Raw genomic sequence first — 15108 nt, forward strand, 5'->3', positions numbered from 1 at the left:
TCACATGCGCACACAGCATAATAATAATCCCAATGATATCAAATTTGCAGGGATAGAACGCATAGATAACACCCTCAGAGGTGTGAATAGACACCAACAACTCCTGAGAAGCGAGGCCAGGAGGATCATCCGGACGGATACCACTGGCCCGCTAGGATTGAATGAAAAACAGGAATATGGTGCATTGTTATGAGATCTAATCCAAGGTACTGTTATTTCGCATGAAAGGAAGTTGTTTTTAACATTTGTATAACTTGTTTTATAATGTGTCTTTGTATTGGAGTAAAGAGCCAATGACCTGCAGTCAACCTGCAGCGTCACTGGTACTTACCTGTTTTAAAGCACACCTCTTCCCGTGACCTCACTATCCCGGTCTGACGAAGCGCTTCGGCACCAAACGGTCCCGTCACTGAGTGGATACCCCCGCGTCCCTGTTCACGTTCCCCTGCTGGTCTTCCACGGTTGAAGCTTTATGAATAAAGTACCACTTGCAAAGATTACCTGGTCCGGTGTGGTGAGTTGCTCCGTTTCCTTTCTCTTGATGTTTGATTAATTTACAAATCTGTTTAACTTTCTGGCACTAGTTGATTTAAGTTTTCCACCGGAGTACCCCTTTAATAATCTTTTATTCTCATAAAGTGTCCCATCTCCCTGAGCCATGATAATATAGTAGACCATTTGATAGCACACCAGTAGTGAAGAAGGGCTGCATGTAAAGCCATTAAAAAGTATCACCTTTAGCATATCCAGGTATCCTCAACAAAAGGTTAATCTGTGGTGTATGAATCCATGTGTTCCAGCTATCACGCCCCCTCCCGTAGGCTTGCATTGAGGGGCAGAGCGTGACGTCACACGGGGGCGGGGGCTTGACGTCACACGCCGCCGGCCCTGCGGTCGACCATAATCAGGGGTCTGATTACAAACGGGTTGCCGCGTGCATGATCATGGGCATCCCCAGCTGCGGGACTCCCGCGATCAGGCATCTTATCCCCTATCCTTTGGATAGGGGATAAGATGTGTAAGCACCGGAGTACCCCTTTAAGGAAGAACAGTCAGCCTATTCACCCACACTGAACCCAATACACTGGGTTATAGTGTGGGTGAACAGGAATCCAAGGTTTCATTTACTTAAATACCGTATTTATCGGCGTATAACACGCACTTTTTAGGCTAAAATTTTTAGCCTAAAGTCTATGTGCGTGTTATACGCCGATACCGCCCCAGGAAAGGCAGGGGGAGAGAGGCCGTCGCTGCCCGCTTCTCTCCCCCTGCCTTCCCTGGGGTCTAGTGCCCTACTGCCGGCCCTTCTCACCCCCTGGCTATCGGCGCCGCTGCCCGTTCTGTCCCCCTGACTATCGGTACCGGCGCCGATAGCCAGGGGGAGAGAAGGGGCAGCGGCACCCATTGCCGGCGCCGCTGCCCCGTTGCCTCCCCCCATCCCCGGTGGCATAATTACCTGAGTCGGGTCCGCGCTGCTGCAGGCCTCCGGCGTGCGTCCCCTTCGTCGTTGCTATGCACTGCACGGCGCGGCGCATGACGTCAGTGCGCCGCGCCGTGCATAGCAATGGGTGCCGCTGCCCCTTCTCTCCCCCTGGCTGTCGGCGCCGCTTCTCTCCCCCTGGCTATCGGCGCCGGCAGTGGGGCGCCGGTACCGATAGTCAGGGGGACAGAACGGGCAGCGGCGCCGATAGCCAGGGGGAGGAAAGGGCCGGCAGCAGCGCTCTAGACCCCAGGAAAGGCAGGGGGAGAAAAGCGGGCAGCGACGGCCTCTCTCCCCATGCCTTTCCTGGGGATGTATCGGAGTATACAAGCGCACACGCACCCTCATTTTACCATGGATATTTGGGTAAAAAACTTTTTTTACCCAAGTATTCTTGGTAAAATGAGGGTGCGTGTTATAGGCCGGTGCGTGGTATACCCCGATAAATACGGTATGTCCAATAGTTCCTGAGATATGTCCCCCAGAAGATCCTCTGCTGAATTCAATTAATCACGCACATGCGGCGGACTTTGCCGTCTCAATTTACATATCCATTGTCTGTGACTGCACTTCACTAGGCTGTGAAGTCACAGACAATGAATATGTAAATAGAGCTGTGAAGCCCCGCCCCTTTTGCACGATTCACTGAATTCAGCAGAGGATCTTCTGGGGGACATATCTCGGGACCTACTGGACATATGTAAGTAAGTGACCACTCATTGGACTCCTGTTCATCCACACTATAACCCAGTGTATCGGGTTCAGTGTGGGTGAATAGGCTGACTGTTTTCCTTTAACTGTAACCATTTCTTTGACGGAAAGGAAAACACTGCTGGAAAGTGATCTGTACAGAACAGGAAGTGTCAGCTTTTTATTAGCCCTAGTGCCCATAATGAAAACTGCAGGATTTCAGAATTATTTTATGACAGAGGTTAATTTTAGGGGAAATAATTTTCCAAAAATACATTAGAAAGTTGAACAAAAAAATATCAAAAATTATTAAAGAATAGATTTAACCTGTTGGGGACGAAGGGCGAACCACTCCCATTCTATAACGCGGGACCACACCGTGGCCTCTAACAACGGCTGGGACCTTTGGCTAATAGCACATGGCACTGATCGTGGTGCCGCACGCTATTAACCCTTTAGATGCGGCGTTCAAAGTTGATCGCCACATCTAAAGACTGTTATCTCAGGGGGCTGTTCGGGATCACCGCGGCGTCTCGAACAGCTGTAGGACACGAGGAGGGTCCCCCTACCTGCCTCCTGGTGTCTGATCGCCGAGTGGCTGCTCAGTGCCTGAGATCCAGGCATGAGCAGTCAAGTGGCAGAATCATTGATCTAGGTTATCCTATGGGATAACAAGGATTAATGTAAAAGATCAGTGTGTGCAGTGTTATAGCCCCCTATGGGAGCTATAACATTGCAAAAAAAAAAAAAAGTGAAAAAAAAGTAAATAAAGATCATGAATCCCCCCCTTTTCCCATTTAAAAAAAATTAACTGTGTAAATAAAAATAAACATATGCGGTATCGCCACATGCGGAAATGTCCGAAATATAAAAATATATTGTTACTTAAACCGTACTGTCAATGGCGTACACGCAAAAAAATTCCAAAGTCCAGAATAGCGTTTTTTTTTGGTCACTTTCTATTTCATGAATAAATGAATAAAAAGCAATCAAAAAGTCCTATCAGTACAAAAATGGTACAGCTCAAAAACTTCAGATCACTGCGCAAAAAGTTAGCCCTCATACCGCCCCATACGCAGAAAAATAAAAAAGTTATAGGGGTCAGAAGATGACAACTTTAAATATAAAAAATTTCCTGCATGTAATACGACAAAGTCAAACCTATATATAGGTAGGGTGTCATTTTGATCATATGGACCTACAGAACAAAGATAAGGTGTCATTTTTACCGAAAAATGTACTGCGTAGAAACGGATGCCCCAAAAGTTACAAAATGGTGTTTTTTCTTCAATTATGTCGCACAATGATTTTTTTTCCGTTTCACCGTAGATTTTTGGGTAGGATGACTGATATCATTGCAAAGAAGAATTGGTGGCACAAAAAATGTATATAGCTATGGTGGAGAAGGAAGAACCCTGGGACTTGAGAGTAGGCCAGTGGAGCCAATGTAAAAGGGTAAAGTTTCCTTTTCCATGCCACAAAACAAGCAGACAGGGTAATGAATTTTCCAACACTGGCTTCCAAGTAAAAACACTTCTTCTTCATTAGATTGCTATAAAATCTTAGCAAGACATCTTGTACAGACAGTTAAAACATTTGATACGTTTCGGCCAGATCTGCTGCAATTGCCAGTCATCTGACACAGAGTGGAGTTCACTCTGTGCACCAGATAACATGGATGCCGTGGTGACCCCCGCGATCAGACATCTTATCCTCTATCCTTTGGGTAGGGGAAAAGATGTCTATGGGCAGAGTACCTGTTTAACTATTTCTTCTATGGTTGGTATCATCACTGTGTTCCATTTTTTGATTATATTTTGACGGACTACTATAAGAGTATGAAGTATAATAGTCCTGTTGTGGTAGGAGTGAGTGTCAATATTTATATTAAGTAGTGCCAAAGAGGAATCAAAAATCACCGGGAATCCACAACACTTGCCTTTCATATAAAAACACTATGTAGACATAGAAGTATCTTACAATTAGCATGAATTACATTTTTCTTACACCACTTCTGTGCTTATACAGAGGAAGATGTTGAAGGATTTATAAGACCTTTGTCACATATTTTAAGCACTTTTCTAGCCTTGGTACTTGTTTAAGAAGTGCTTCAGAAAACCCCAATGGTACTTTGGAAAATGATTACATTATGAGAAAATGTTCCTTCCCAAGTGTGAGATGAGACGCTAGTGGGGAATGATGATCACTTTACATTAGGAGCACTTGGTGGATTTTAAAACACTCCACTAAGGAAAATATTTAGAAAACCAATGTCTAATTCGTGCTTCTTGTTAGAAACATTGTTATCATTAATATTGAATAAACCCATGTAAATTCATTCTTCATCAGCTACTTTATGGGATGAGATCAGTAGTCAGATTTTTTTGTTAATTGTTGTTACTTTACTGTATTGTACCTATAGCCACAGTAGGCATCTATGGAAAGCCTAAAAACATAGGAAAAGCTGCATAGTGTAACAGACAAACGTTTTTACCCATACATGACTTGGTGTGGGTGGAGTCAAAGGTACCAGGAAATCCAGCAAAAAATAGTTAAATAAGCAACAGAAATCCCTGTCCTGTGTTCTATCATTTATAACCAGTGTTCCCAATGTAATGAGGCTGATCCGAGTCCTACCTTCTCAACGTGTGGACTGTGTGCGAATAAGTGACTTCTCCATTATCCACACACATTTAAAATTTACCCCTAAAAAATATGCACTGTTTTCACAGTGTGAACTATGATGCATATTTCTTTTAAAAACAATAGGACATATATTACGTGCTAAAATATGTAAAACAATTAAAATAAATAAAAAACGTGATAACATATACAGTCTGGGAACATGGCCTTAATGTGAATATATACAGTTTTATTTTCAATCATAGGTTTATGCAGAAGAATGCGCTTATGTGTATTAAACAGAATCTGTATACTATTACATATTGTACATACAGTATTATACTACTGCAGAACAAAATGAGTCTTATAGGATAAACAAGCTTTTCTTGTACCTTTATAGCACTTGCAGCTTCGTAAATCACTTAGATGTTTGCCATCCTTGCTGGAACATTGTCTAGTGGATGATTTCATGAGTTCAATTGTTTACAATGGAACTAAAAAGAAGGGAATACGGCTTTGTTGCTCTTGAACATGTCATTTACAGACTCTGATGCTTTTAGACAGAGGGCACACTGGGAGAAGTTGCTGAGGTCTTGGTGCTTCTGTCTCCGACATAATATATGCAGTCCGCAGTCTGTATCACTGACGTAAAACTGCATTAACAATGCAGCATTTTATCAAGTCACTCCTATTTTATATATCTGCCAGAACCATATTATATTCTATGTGCCTGTTCCTTAATTGTTAGAAGAAGAATGCTATTTACTATGTCTGTCCTGGACATATTTAAAGGCTATCCATTTTGAGACTATGAAGGAAATCAAAATTATATAAAAAAATAATAATCAATATAGAAACAATACTCACTTACTCCGTTACCATACAGCTACCATTCTGACCCCTCTCGGTTCCCGATGCTTACAACCACTTTCTGGTTCTTATGACATGCCAACCTCTCATAGAGGTTTTGCATTGGGGCCTAACATCTTCAAGTTACACCTCTATATGGATCCATTGATCACTTTTGATAACAATCACCTTCAATAACCTCACTGTACCCCAACTACACGATTGTGGCATATAATGTCCCATAGAAACTTTTAGTGCCCACTTTTGGTGCATTCTATACTTTTTAGATTATGTTTGGTGACTTTAATGGGAACATTAAGACAGCAGCGCTGTGTATACTTACTAAAACCTATTGCAAAGAAAGACTAAGGGTACGTTCACTTGACACAGATTTGATGCACAGGATTTTCTGCTGCAGATTTCAGTGTAAATAAAATGACTTAGCACAGCTTCTAATCAGCAGTTACAAATCCTGCGCATCAAATCTGAACCTACCCGTGTGAACCTACCCTAAAAGAGTTCAGCAAAGCAACCAATCACTGTTACTTCACTTTTATCAACTTGATACATTTAAAATATATGATGGTTTGGGTGCCTATTATTGCTGACATATTTTGGGCACATGCTGGAACATGCTCACTCTAAGTAAAATCTGAGTAGTCTAACAGATTACATTTGCATTCAGGCAGATCATCTCACCAAGCGGGGAAAGCCACTTCCTCATCAAGAATCTATGGAGATAGAGACAGTAGAGGAGAGGCCAACCAAGCGTTCTGTTCCTACTATTGAAGAACTCTCTGAGATGGAGCGCTTGGAGGACTTGGATACATGCATGGTAAGAGACAGTGCTTTGTTTTGCTTAGTTAATAGCTTATTTTTGGATTCAAGTTATTTATGTTATTTTTATGACATTTTTTTGTATGTCAGTAGGTCTGCATGCTAAAGGGCACCTTTTGAAAAGTGTATTATTTTTATTTTATTTTTTTATTCTGGTGTTGTATTTATTACCGTGCAAAACAAATATGAGGGTCAAGCAAGCAGCTCTCTTAAACTTAAAGGGGATCTCGGTGGGAAAAAAATGTTTTCAAATCAACTGGTGCCTATTTAAAAATCTTAACCCTTCCAGTACTTATCAGCTGCTGTATACTACAGATATACTACAGAGAAATGTGTCAATTTCTTTCCAGTCTAACCACAGTGCTCTCTGCTGACACCTCTCTCCGTATCAGGAACTGTTCAGAGCAGGAGAGGTTTTCTATGGGGATTTGCTTCTAATCTGGACAGTTCCTGACATGGACAGAGGTGTCAGCAGAGAGCACTGTGGTCAGACTGGAAACAACTTCACAATTTTCTCTGTAGTATACAGCAGCTGATAAGTACTGGAAGGCTTCAGATTTTGAAATAGAAGTAATTTACAAATCTGTTTAACTTTCTAGCACCAGCTGATTTAAAAACATTAATTTTCCACTTGTTTCCCCCGGAGTTCCTCTTTAGAAAAGGAGAGCCTCATGCTTATTTCCAGATACTTAAGGTGGTGAAGGCTCTAGCGCATGTGCCCCACGTATCCCTCCTGAAACCTGCCGCTGACCATGATAGTAATGTGCACTGGGTGGATATTTAAAATGAATATTCCCATCTCATAAAGTGATGGCATACTCCCAGGGATTAGTGGGAAGCTAGCGTCTGGAACCCTCACTGATCCTGAAAATGAAGGGACTACAGCACTGATTCAGTGCTTACTGTTTTTCTTTGTTAGCAGGTCCTGGCAACCTGATGTGAAACTGCATTGGGCATGTGAATTGGGCCAGGTGCAGTTCCTTACACATCTGGGTGATTGGGAGCATTGGATGTAGGGAAAACCCTGAATGGGCCAACGCTCTGTATCAGTTCTAGGACCCCCCTTTTTTTTTTTTTTTTGCAAAGATTGGTGGTGTATGGGTTCCAGAGGTCAGAACCACCACTGAACATATAGTGATGAAATATCCAAGTGATATGCTATGACATCATGAGATTGAAGTACTACTTTAAAAGCATAGCATATTTAAAAAAAAGATCAATATATAAAATATATTTGTTGTGAATAAAGTCTTTTATAGCATGAAAAATTATGTGGATGTAAAATGAGCATGTAGTAAACTATAAGCTTTTATTATTTTTAAGATGCATTGCAATCTATTTACTTTTTTATGGTAACACAATACACTTGTGTATAAATCGGAATTATGGATATAAAGAGTACGGTATGTTTTTGTGCTGCAGATTACAGTTTATGTCCTGTAACTCTGAACATACACAATGCTCCATAAGCGTCTGTATTATACGGAAGATATCTTTCCTTGGATAATATTCAAAGAAATCACCTTTCTGGCTCTTGCACATACATTCCAATATAAAAGGCCATTTACTGTAGATAAATTGCCATTAGTCTTAAAATGTGCAGATGAAGTGATGACCAGCTAGATCGTATTGTCAACTCATTGCAGTATTAATTACAATGTGAAATTTATAGTGTTTTTGTAGGAATATAATGAAATAAATTCGGATTCATCAAAATTTTGTGAGTTAACCAATTTTGACTTAAAGGGGTATTCCGTGAAAAAACATGAATATTTTTTTTCTTATCAACTGGCTCCAGAAAGTTAAACAGATTTGTATATTACTTCTATTAAACAATATTAATCCTACCAGTACTTTTCAGCTGCTAAAGTTGAGTTGTTCTTTTCTGTTTGACACCAGTGCTCTCTGCTGACACCTCTGTCTGTCTCAGGAACTGTCCAGAGCAGGAGAGGTTTGCTATGCGGGATTTGCTGCTACTCTGGACAATTCCTGAGATAGACAGAGGTGTCAGCAGAGAGCACTGTTATCAGACAGAAAAGAACAACTCCACTTCAGCAGCTGATAACTACTGGAAGGATTAAGGATGAAGGAGCCAGTTGATATGAAAAAATCTAAATAACTTGAAAAAGCCAGTGTGAGACTGGTGAAACGTTGTCTATGCACATGATGGAATAAAACCACCTTCTTTGCTATCTGTGGAGTGCTGCATCATATTTGCTTTATATGAAAAAAAATATATATATTTTCATGGAATACCCCTTTTACCCGTCAACTTTAACTGGACTGATCAACTATCTAATGTCTATGGGGGCCTGCCAACTCTCCCCAAACTGTCAAAATGTGGCAGAAGCTTACCTCAGCCCCGTACAAAATACATACATGTACTTGTGCCAATCTTAAGTGTATGTTTATCCTAGTGTACAGTGGAAATAGATGTTATTTTGTGACCTATCCTTAGGCTCTGCCTTCACTGACTGAGCAATGAAGATCCAGCTAGCTGAAACAGTATGAAGGGGCCACAACCTGATAAGGACCTGTAGTACTCTCCTAATAGTTGTGGAGTCTAAAGGTCATACACACATTTAAGTAACAAATTTTGCTGGAGTTTATATTTTTGCTAAGATGTCCTTCACAATATGCACCTACTATGATATGTGGATTCCTATGTCCTTTTAATATTAGTCTTTATTTTTCATGATTAGGTAGTAATACACAATAAATGTAACATAATATACTACTGTAAGTTAAATAATGTTGACAATTTATTAAGAACATAGGCCCAGATTTATCAAACTGTGTGAGAGAAGAAAAAGAGTATATTTTCCACAGCGACCAATCACAGCTCAGCTAATGAGCACTGGTAAAGTGCACTCATTTGAGCTGTGATTGGTTGTTATGGGAATTCACTCCACTTTTTCTCTCACACAGTATGATAAATCTGAGCCATAAAGCTTAAAAAATAGAAGATTGACAGACATAAAGGGTTAATAAATGTAGGACCCAGACTTATCTCCTGACTCCCTCCTCCCTATAAAGAGGACGACTGGCTGTAGCATGTAGAATTGATAGATAAGTGGCCAGACATGTGCAGCCCTTTCCATTCACTTTTATTAAAGTTACAGACACAACCAAGCAAATCAGCTCCGTTCTGGAAGTAGGTGTGTGTCCCGGAGGAGAGACTGTCAGAAACTTCTGTCATATCCTGTGGAAGGCAGGACTATCGCTTTAATCTCTTAGAAGCTTGTCATCTTTCCGGCTGGCAATGCTGCAGTCTCTTCAGGCAAGCATAGCTGCTAATAGTGTAAAAATCTAACATATTCCTTTTACATAAATATACAGTAAAAGGCTTTGCAGTTCACACCCAGAACAAAGAAGTAACGTTGTTTTTTAGCAGCAAAAGATTTTTCAAAAAACATGGCTCCTGTCCACAGTTCACGTATGGTATTGCCGGTCTCTTCCACTAAATTAAATGAAGCTGAGTTGCAGTAACACATACAGCCTGTAGAATGGTGTGGAAGTGTTTTTGGTAGAAAGCCACCTTGGTGTTTTCTTAATGTAAAATAGGGTTGTGCAGCTCAAAGCGATAAATGTGCCAGGTTTACTGAAGGCTCTCAGAAATAAAGAAGGGTTAAAATGTAAAAAAAAAAAGGATTTTCAGTCCTCAGAACACCACCTACTACAAAATTAGCTGTATGTTGGATGTCTGTACTTTTCAAAAAAAATTATTCTTAAGACAAATATCAGTTGAAGCTAAAATATAAAACAATCTAGTGATATTTGTGAATTATTGAGCTTTAAATGTATGCCCAACTGTAAGGCCCAGCGGTTTGCTGGGCCTTACGGTTGGGCATACATTTAAAGCTCAATAATTCACAAATATCACTAGATATTCCAATAAACACGAGGTATCTCCTAGTTTGTCTTGTAGACACTAATGTTCGATAGTGTTCGATCCAATACATAACAATGTTGCACTGTATCATTGCTGTTAACACAATCTTATACTATTATAATGCAACAGATAAAAAATAAGTGCTCTGTAAGATCCTGCAAAAAGTACAATAAACAAAGTCCTGCAATGAAAACCAAATGGAGTCCTACAAATGATAATTAAATATATCTTGCACATTTGTATACTGCTAGTCCTGTAGGAGAAAAGTAGTAGCGGATTCTAACAATTGTGGCAAAGTGTTTCACTGTGAATCCTGCAAAGGAAAGTATGTAGCAAAGTCCTGAAAAGGGAAAGCGTGTAGCAGAGTCCTGCACAGAGAGTATCAAAGTTCCGCTATATGGTAGCACTGCGTTCCCAGCACAAATGAATGGATGCCTGTAAGTAAAGGATTTCGGCACAGCGTGCCACTGACTGCTCCAAGTTGTTCCGGTAATATTGTTTCTCAGCTCTAGCTTGAGGCGGTGATGGATTCGCACTTTGTGCGACCACTTACTCCAGCGAGCTTCCCGGTGGCGTGTGACGTAAGGAGTCTGCTGATTGCAGGTCAGCTGACCGGGCAGAGTAGAGCGCGCGCTCTGTACTGTTTTTGAAAGTTCTCTGGCTCAAATAAAAATAAGAGTAGAAGTTGTTGATTGTGCTGGCAAACTTGTGCAGGCTCCTTTGCAGTTTTCGTTCCCCTTCACAGTGTAATGTAGAACTCTCGTCCTGTTTACTTCAAATGGCACAAAGTCGCATCAATGGCATTGTCCTCAGTGTGAATGGGGTTCAAGTGCTGGATTGAACAACTATCATAAGCAAATGAGTTTTGGGTGTATAAAATAATTCTGTATCCCTTCTTTAGTGGTGTATGATACAATAAGAAAAGGCTAGCTTTTTATATGATCTGGGAATCTCACACCAGTTTCTTATCTGTGATTTAGACAAAATATGGAGACGATTGCTCTCTGGTCTTACCCAAAATTAGGGATGGATCAGGTAGAGCCTACTAGTTATCACTCCAATGGAAATTATATCCTTCTACCTCAAATTGTATAGAGGCAATATATTTCAATAAAAAGGTTATCTCAGATAAAGGAAACATCATTCGTCATGTATTTCATTATTGTTATCTGTAGAAAGGCTGATAATCGATGCTTTAGGAGGAAGGAAAAAAAATGTATGAAAACAAAACAGCAATACAATTCTATATTCGCGAGCCCCAGTGTAGAGTCCATCCCTTTACAAAAATCCAAATAATTCCAAATTTGAATTAAGGCCTCTTGGTTCCAAGCTCTCAAATTCAAAAATTTTCTGACTCTCGGCCTTAGACATCCTTAACATAAAACTTCCTCCACGCATAGCTTTTCTCACTAGTTGGATAACTACGAACAGTCCTGAGGGATATTTGTTATGAAATTGCGCAAAATAGTTAGAAAGGGGGTGTTTCGGGAAACCTTTTTTGATGTTGTATACGTGTTCAGAGATTCTGACTTTTAGGGGCCTTTTAGTTCTGCCGATGTTTTGCTTATTGCAGCTACATTATGGAAGATAAATCACAGCTTTGGTGTTGCATGTTATAAATCAGGGATTTTCCATTTGAATGAGTTCACGGTGGAATGCACCTCCTGTATCTTTCTTTGGCCTCCTGATAAATGACAATTAGAACAACTACCACATCTGGAAAAAACATTAGTGGTCATCCATGTCTGTGATTTATTCTGTATAACCGTTTTTTTTTTTTATTGATGTAGCTATGGTAATCCCCAAATTAGGGGCCCTTGTATATACTATCTGCGGTTTTGATTATAATAACCCCCAATAATGTTATCTCTCTCTGAACTAGGTGCCAATGTTTGTCAACAATTTGTTCTGCTTTTTTATAATCTTTATTAAATGGAAGAATTAATTTTGGTTGTTGTTCTGTTGTCTCTGAACTCTTTTTCCCCGTACTTCACAACAGGTTGCCCTATCTAGTTTGTTGACTTGATCCAGGGATTTTTCTAAAATATGCAAAGGATATTGTTTTTCCAAAAATTGAGTGGTCAAACTTTTAGCTTTTTCTTGGAATGAATGTCTGAGGTACAGTTGCGTTTCAACCTCCTAAATTGTCCTTTAGGGGCATTTATCAACCACTTCAGTAGGTGGCAGCTATCAAACTTAATAAAACTGGTTTTGGCAGATGGTTTGGTAAATGTTTTGCACTGGAGTTGGGTATCAGAGGGAAATATCTCTAAATCTAGAAACTCTATTTTGGTTTTGCTTATAGTAGAGATAAATTTAAGACTGTGGCTATTAGTGTTCAAACCGAAAATGAAGTTCTCCAACTCACACTGGGCACCCCTCCAAATCAAAATAATATCGTCAATGTAATGTTTCCAGAATACCAGGTTTGCACCGAGTACGGGGGTAATGGTGTCTTCCTCCCATAACGCCATGAATAGATTGTCGTAACTCGTCGCAAACCTGGTGCCCATAGCCATTGGCGGCATGGGAGGAAGCCACCATTCCCCCCTTACTCTGTGTGAACCTGGTATTCTGAAAACATTACATCGACAATATTATTTTGATTTGAAGGGGTGCCCAGTGTGAGTTGGAGAGCTTCATTCTCGGTTTGAACACCAATAGCCACAGTCTTAAATTTACCTTCACTAAAAGCAAAAACCAAAGAGAGTTTGTAGATTTAGAGATATTTCCCTCTGATACCCAACTCCAGTGCAAAACATTTACCAAACCAACTGCCAAAACCAATTTTATTAAGTTTGATAGCTGCCACCTACCAAGGTGGTTGATAAATGTCCCTAAAAGACAATTTTGGAGGTTGAAACGCAACTGTACCTCAGACATTCAATTCCAAGAATTAAAAGTTTGACCACTCAATTTTTGGAAAAACAATATCCTTTGCATATTTTAGAAAAATCCCTGGATCAAGTCAACAAACTAGATAGGGCAACCTATTTTGAAGTACGGGAAGTGAGTTCGGAGACAATAGAACAACAACCACCAAAAATCATTCTTCCATTTAATAAAGATTATAAAAAAGCAGAACAAATTATTTACAAACATTGGCACCTAGTTCAGAGAGATAAAATTATTGGGGGGTTATTACCATCAAGACCACAGATAGTATATACAAGGGCCCCTAATTTGGGGATTACCATAGCTCCATCAATAAAAAAAAACTGTTATACAAAATAAATCACAGACATGGATGACCTCTAAAGGGTTTTCTCATCAGAGCCTGATGGCCGCAGGTTCCGCTCTAGCACTTCCAATATATAGTTAGTTCTGCAGAAAACACAATGTCAGGTGACGTTCACACGTACAGGATCTGCATATTTTCTGGAACTAATTTTGCTACCCATTGAAGTTATTGGGTAGCAGAATCAGCTCCACAAAATATTCGGCAAAAATATGCAGCAGATCCTGTACGTGTGAACGTACCCTAAATGTAAGTGGCGGCCACCAGAATGGAGCTGCTCGTACAAAGTGTTTCTCTGTTCTGGCTCATAGATGGGAACCACAAACTGGAATCTCCTTTATGATGACCTGATGCCCTAGTTATGAAAACTTATCCAGATGAAAAGTTGCTAAGTTGCACATAGCAACCAATCAGATTGCTTCTTTCATTTTTCAGAGGCCTTTAAAAAAAAAAAAAATGAAAGAAGCAATCTGATTGGTTGCTATGGTCAACTTTTCCTCTGGACAGGTTTCGATAAATCTCCCCCACTGTCCAGTGACTAATGGCAAATATGGCCTTCACATAAAGTATGCATATCTAATACCCATCTAGATACCTGGTATATAAATAAAGTTTATGATGTGAGGCCAAACTAGAGCGCTATGATACTTGTCATTGGGCTCTTTGTATAATTGGTGTGTTTACTTTTTCCATAAGTCGAAGGATCCTCACATTTAGAAAAAAATAGTAACATTCGAGTCTGTGTAAAAATAAATAGAGCTGGCTTATTGAATTCTTCCAGCAAGTTGATTTGGAACAGATCCTTCCTAAGCTTCTAAGACAATGTACTGTTATCATGCACAGCTTATAATAATATGAGGGGCCTGTCCTCTCCTGATTCATGGAAAGCTATCTGCACCAGTGACACAGCCTCAAGGCTCTTGTGCTTATTCGCTTCATTAAGCTGTCAGATCAGTAGTATCCTTGGCACACATGCCATTTAGAAGATGGCTCGCAACAAATGCATCACATTCTTAATCCTTAAAGACAATGAAGCAAAGTTTAATGTGGATTGACAAGAGAAAAATGACTTGTATCTCTGTGACATGGTGGAGGTTTCTGAAGGGTACTGTGTTAGTCTAATATGCAGTAATGCTGGTTGTGGTTAATAGAGTGCAGTACAGTGTGGTTGCAGCGTCACTCAAAAACTTTAAGGCTCTTAGGGCACTTCGGATGGGACCTTAGCACGCTCACTTAGTGGCCCTACACTAAGTTACATGAGTCTGCTAGTGTATCCATGTATATGTCTAATTTCCTATATATGCACTTTTTGTGGAATTCCGTACAGATGAACAATATGATTCCATACAAAAAAAAATATATCAGTAAGTAAACAGTTGAAGGATGGGCTGTCGGATGTAAAATGATTAAATAATAAATGTTAATTATCATCGAACAGCAAAAATGGCCCTGAGGCTAAGTTTCCACTTGGTTTTTTTCTGGCAGTTTTTTTATATCTGC

General features: G+C 40.1%; 1 protein-coding gene across 4 annotated transcripts in view; it reads left to right on the forward strand.

Moving 5' to 3' along the window:
* CARMIL1 (capping protein regulator and myosin 1 linker 1) overlaps positions 1-15108 on the forward strand; it is a 339650-nt gene that overhangs the window by 266050 nt on the left and 58492 nt on the right. For all 4 annotated transcript variants that reach the window (XM_056521327.1, XM_056521326.1, XM_056521328.1 and 1 more), the window contains one exon: positions 6327-6476. In XM_056521327.1, coding sequence (XP_056377302.1) covers positions 6327-6476 — 150 coding nt within the window. The remainder of the gene's footprint in view (positions 1-6326; positions 6477-15108) is intronic.

This window comes from Hyla sarda, chromosome 5 (genome assembly GCF_029499605.1).
Source record: "Hyla sarda isolate aHylSar1 chromosome 5, aHylSar1.hap1, whole genome shotgun sequence".
Classification (NCBI taxonomy): domain Eukaryota; kingdom Metazoa; phylum Chordata; class Amphibia; order Anura; family Hylidae; genus Hyla; species Hyla sarda.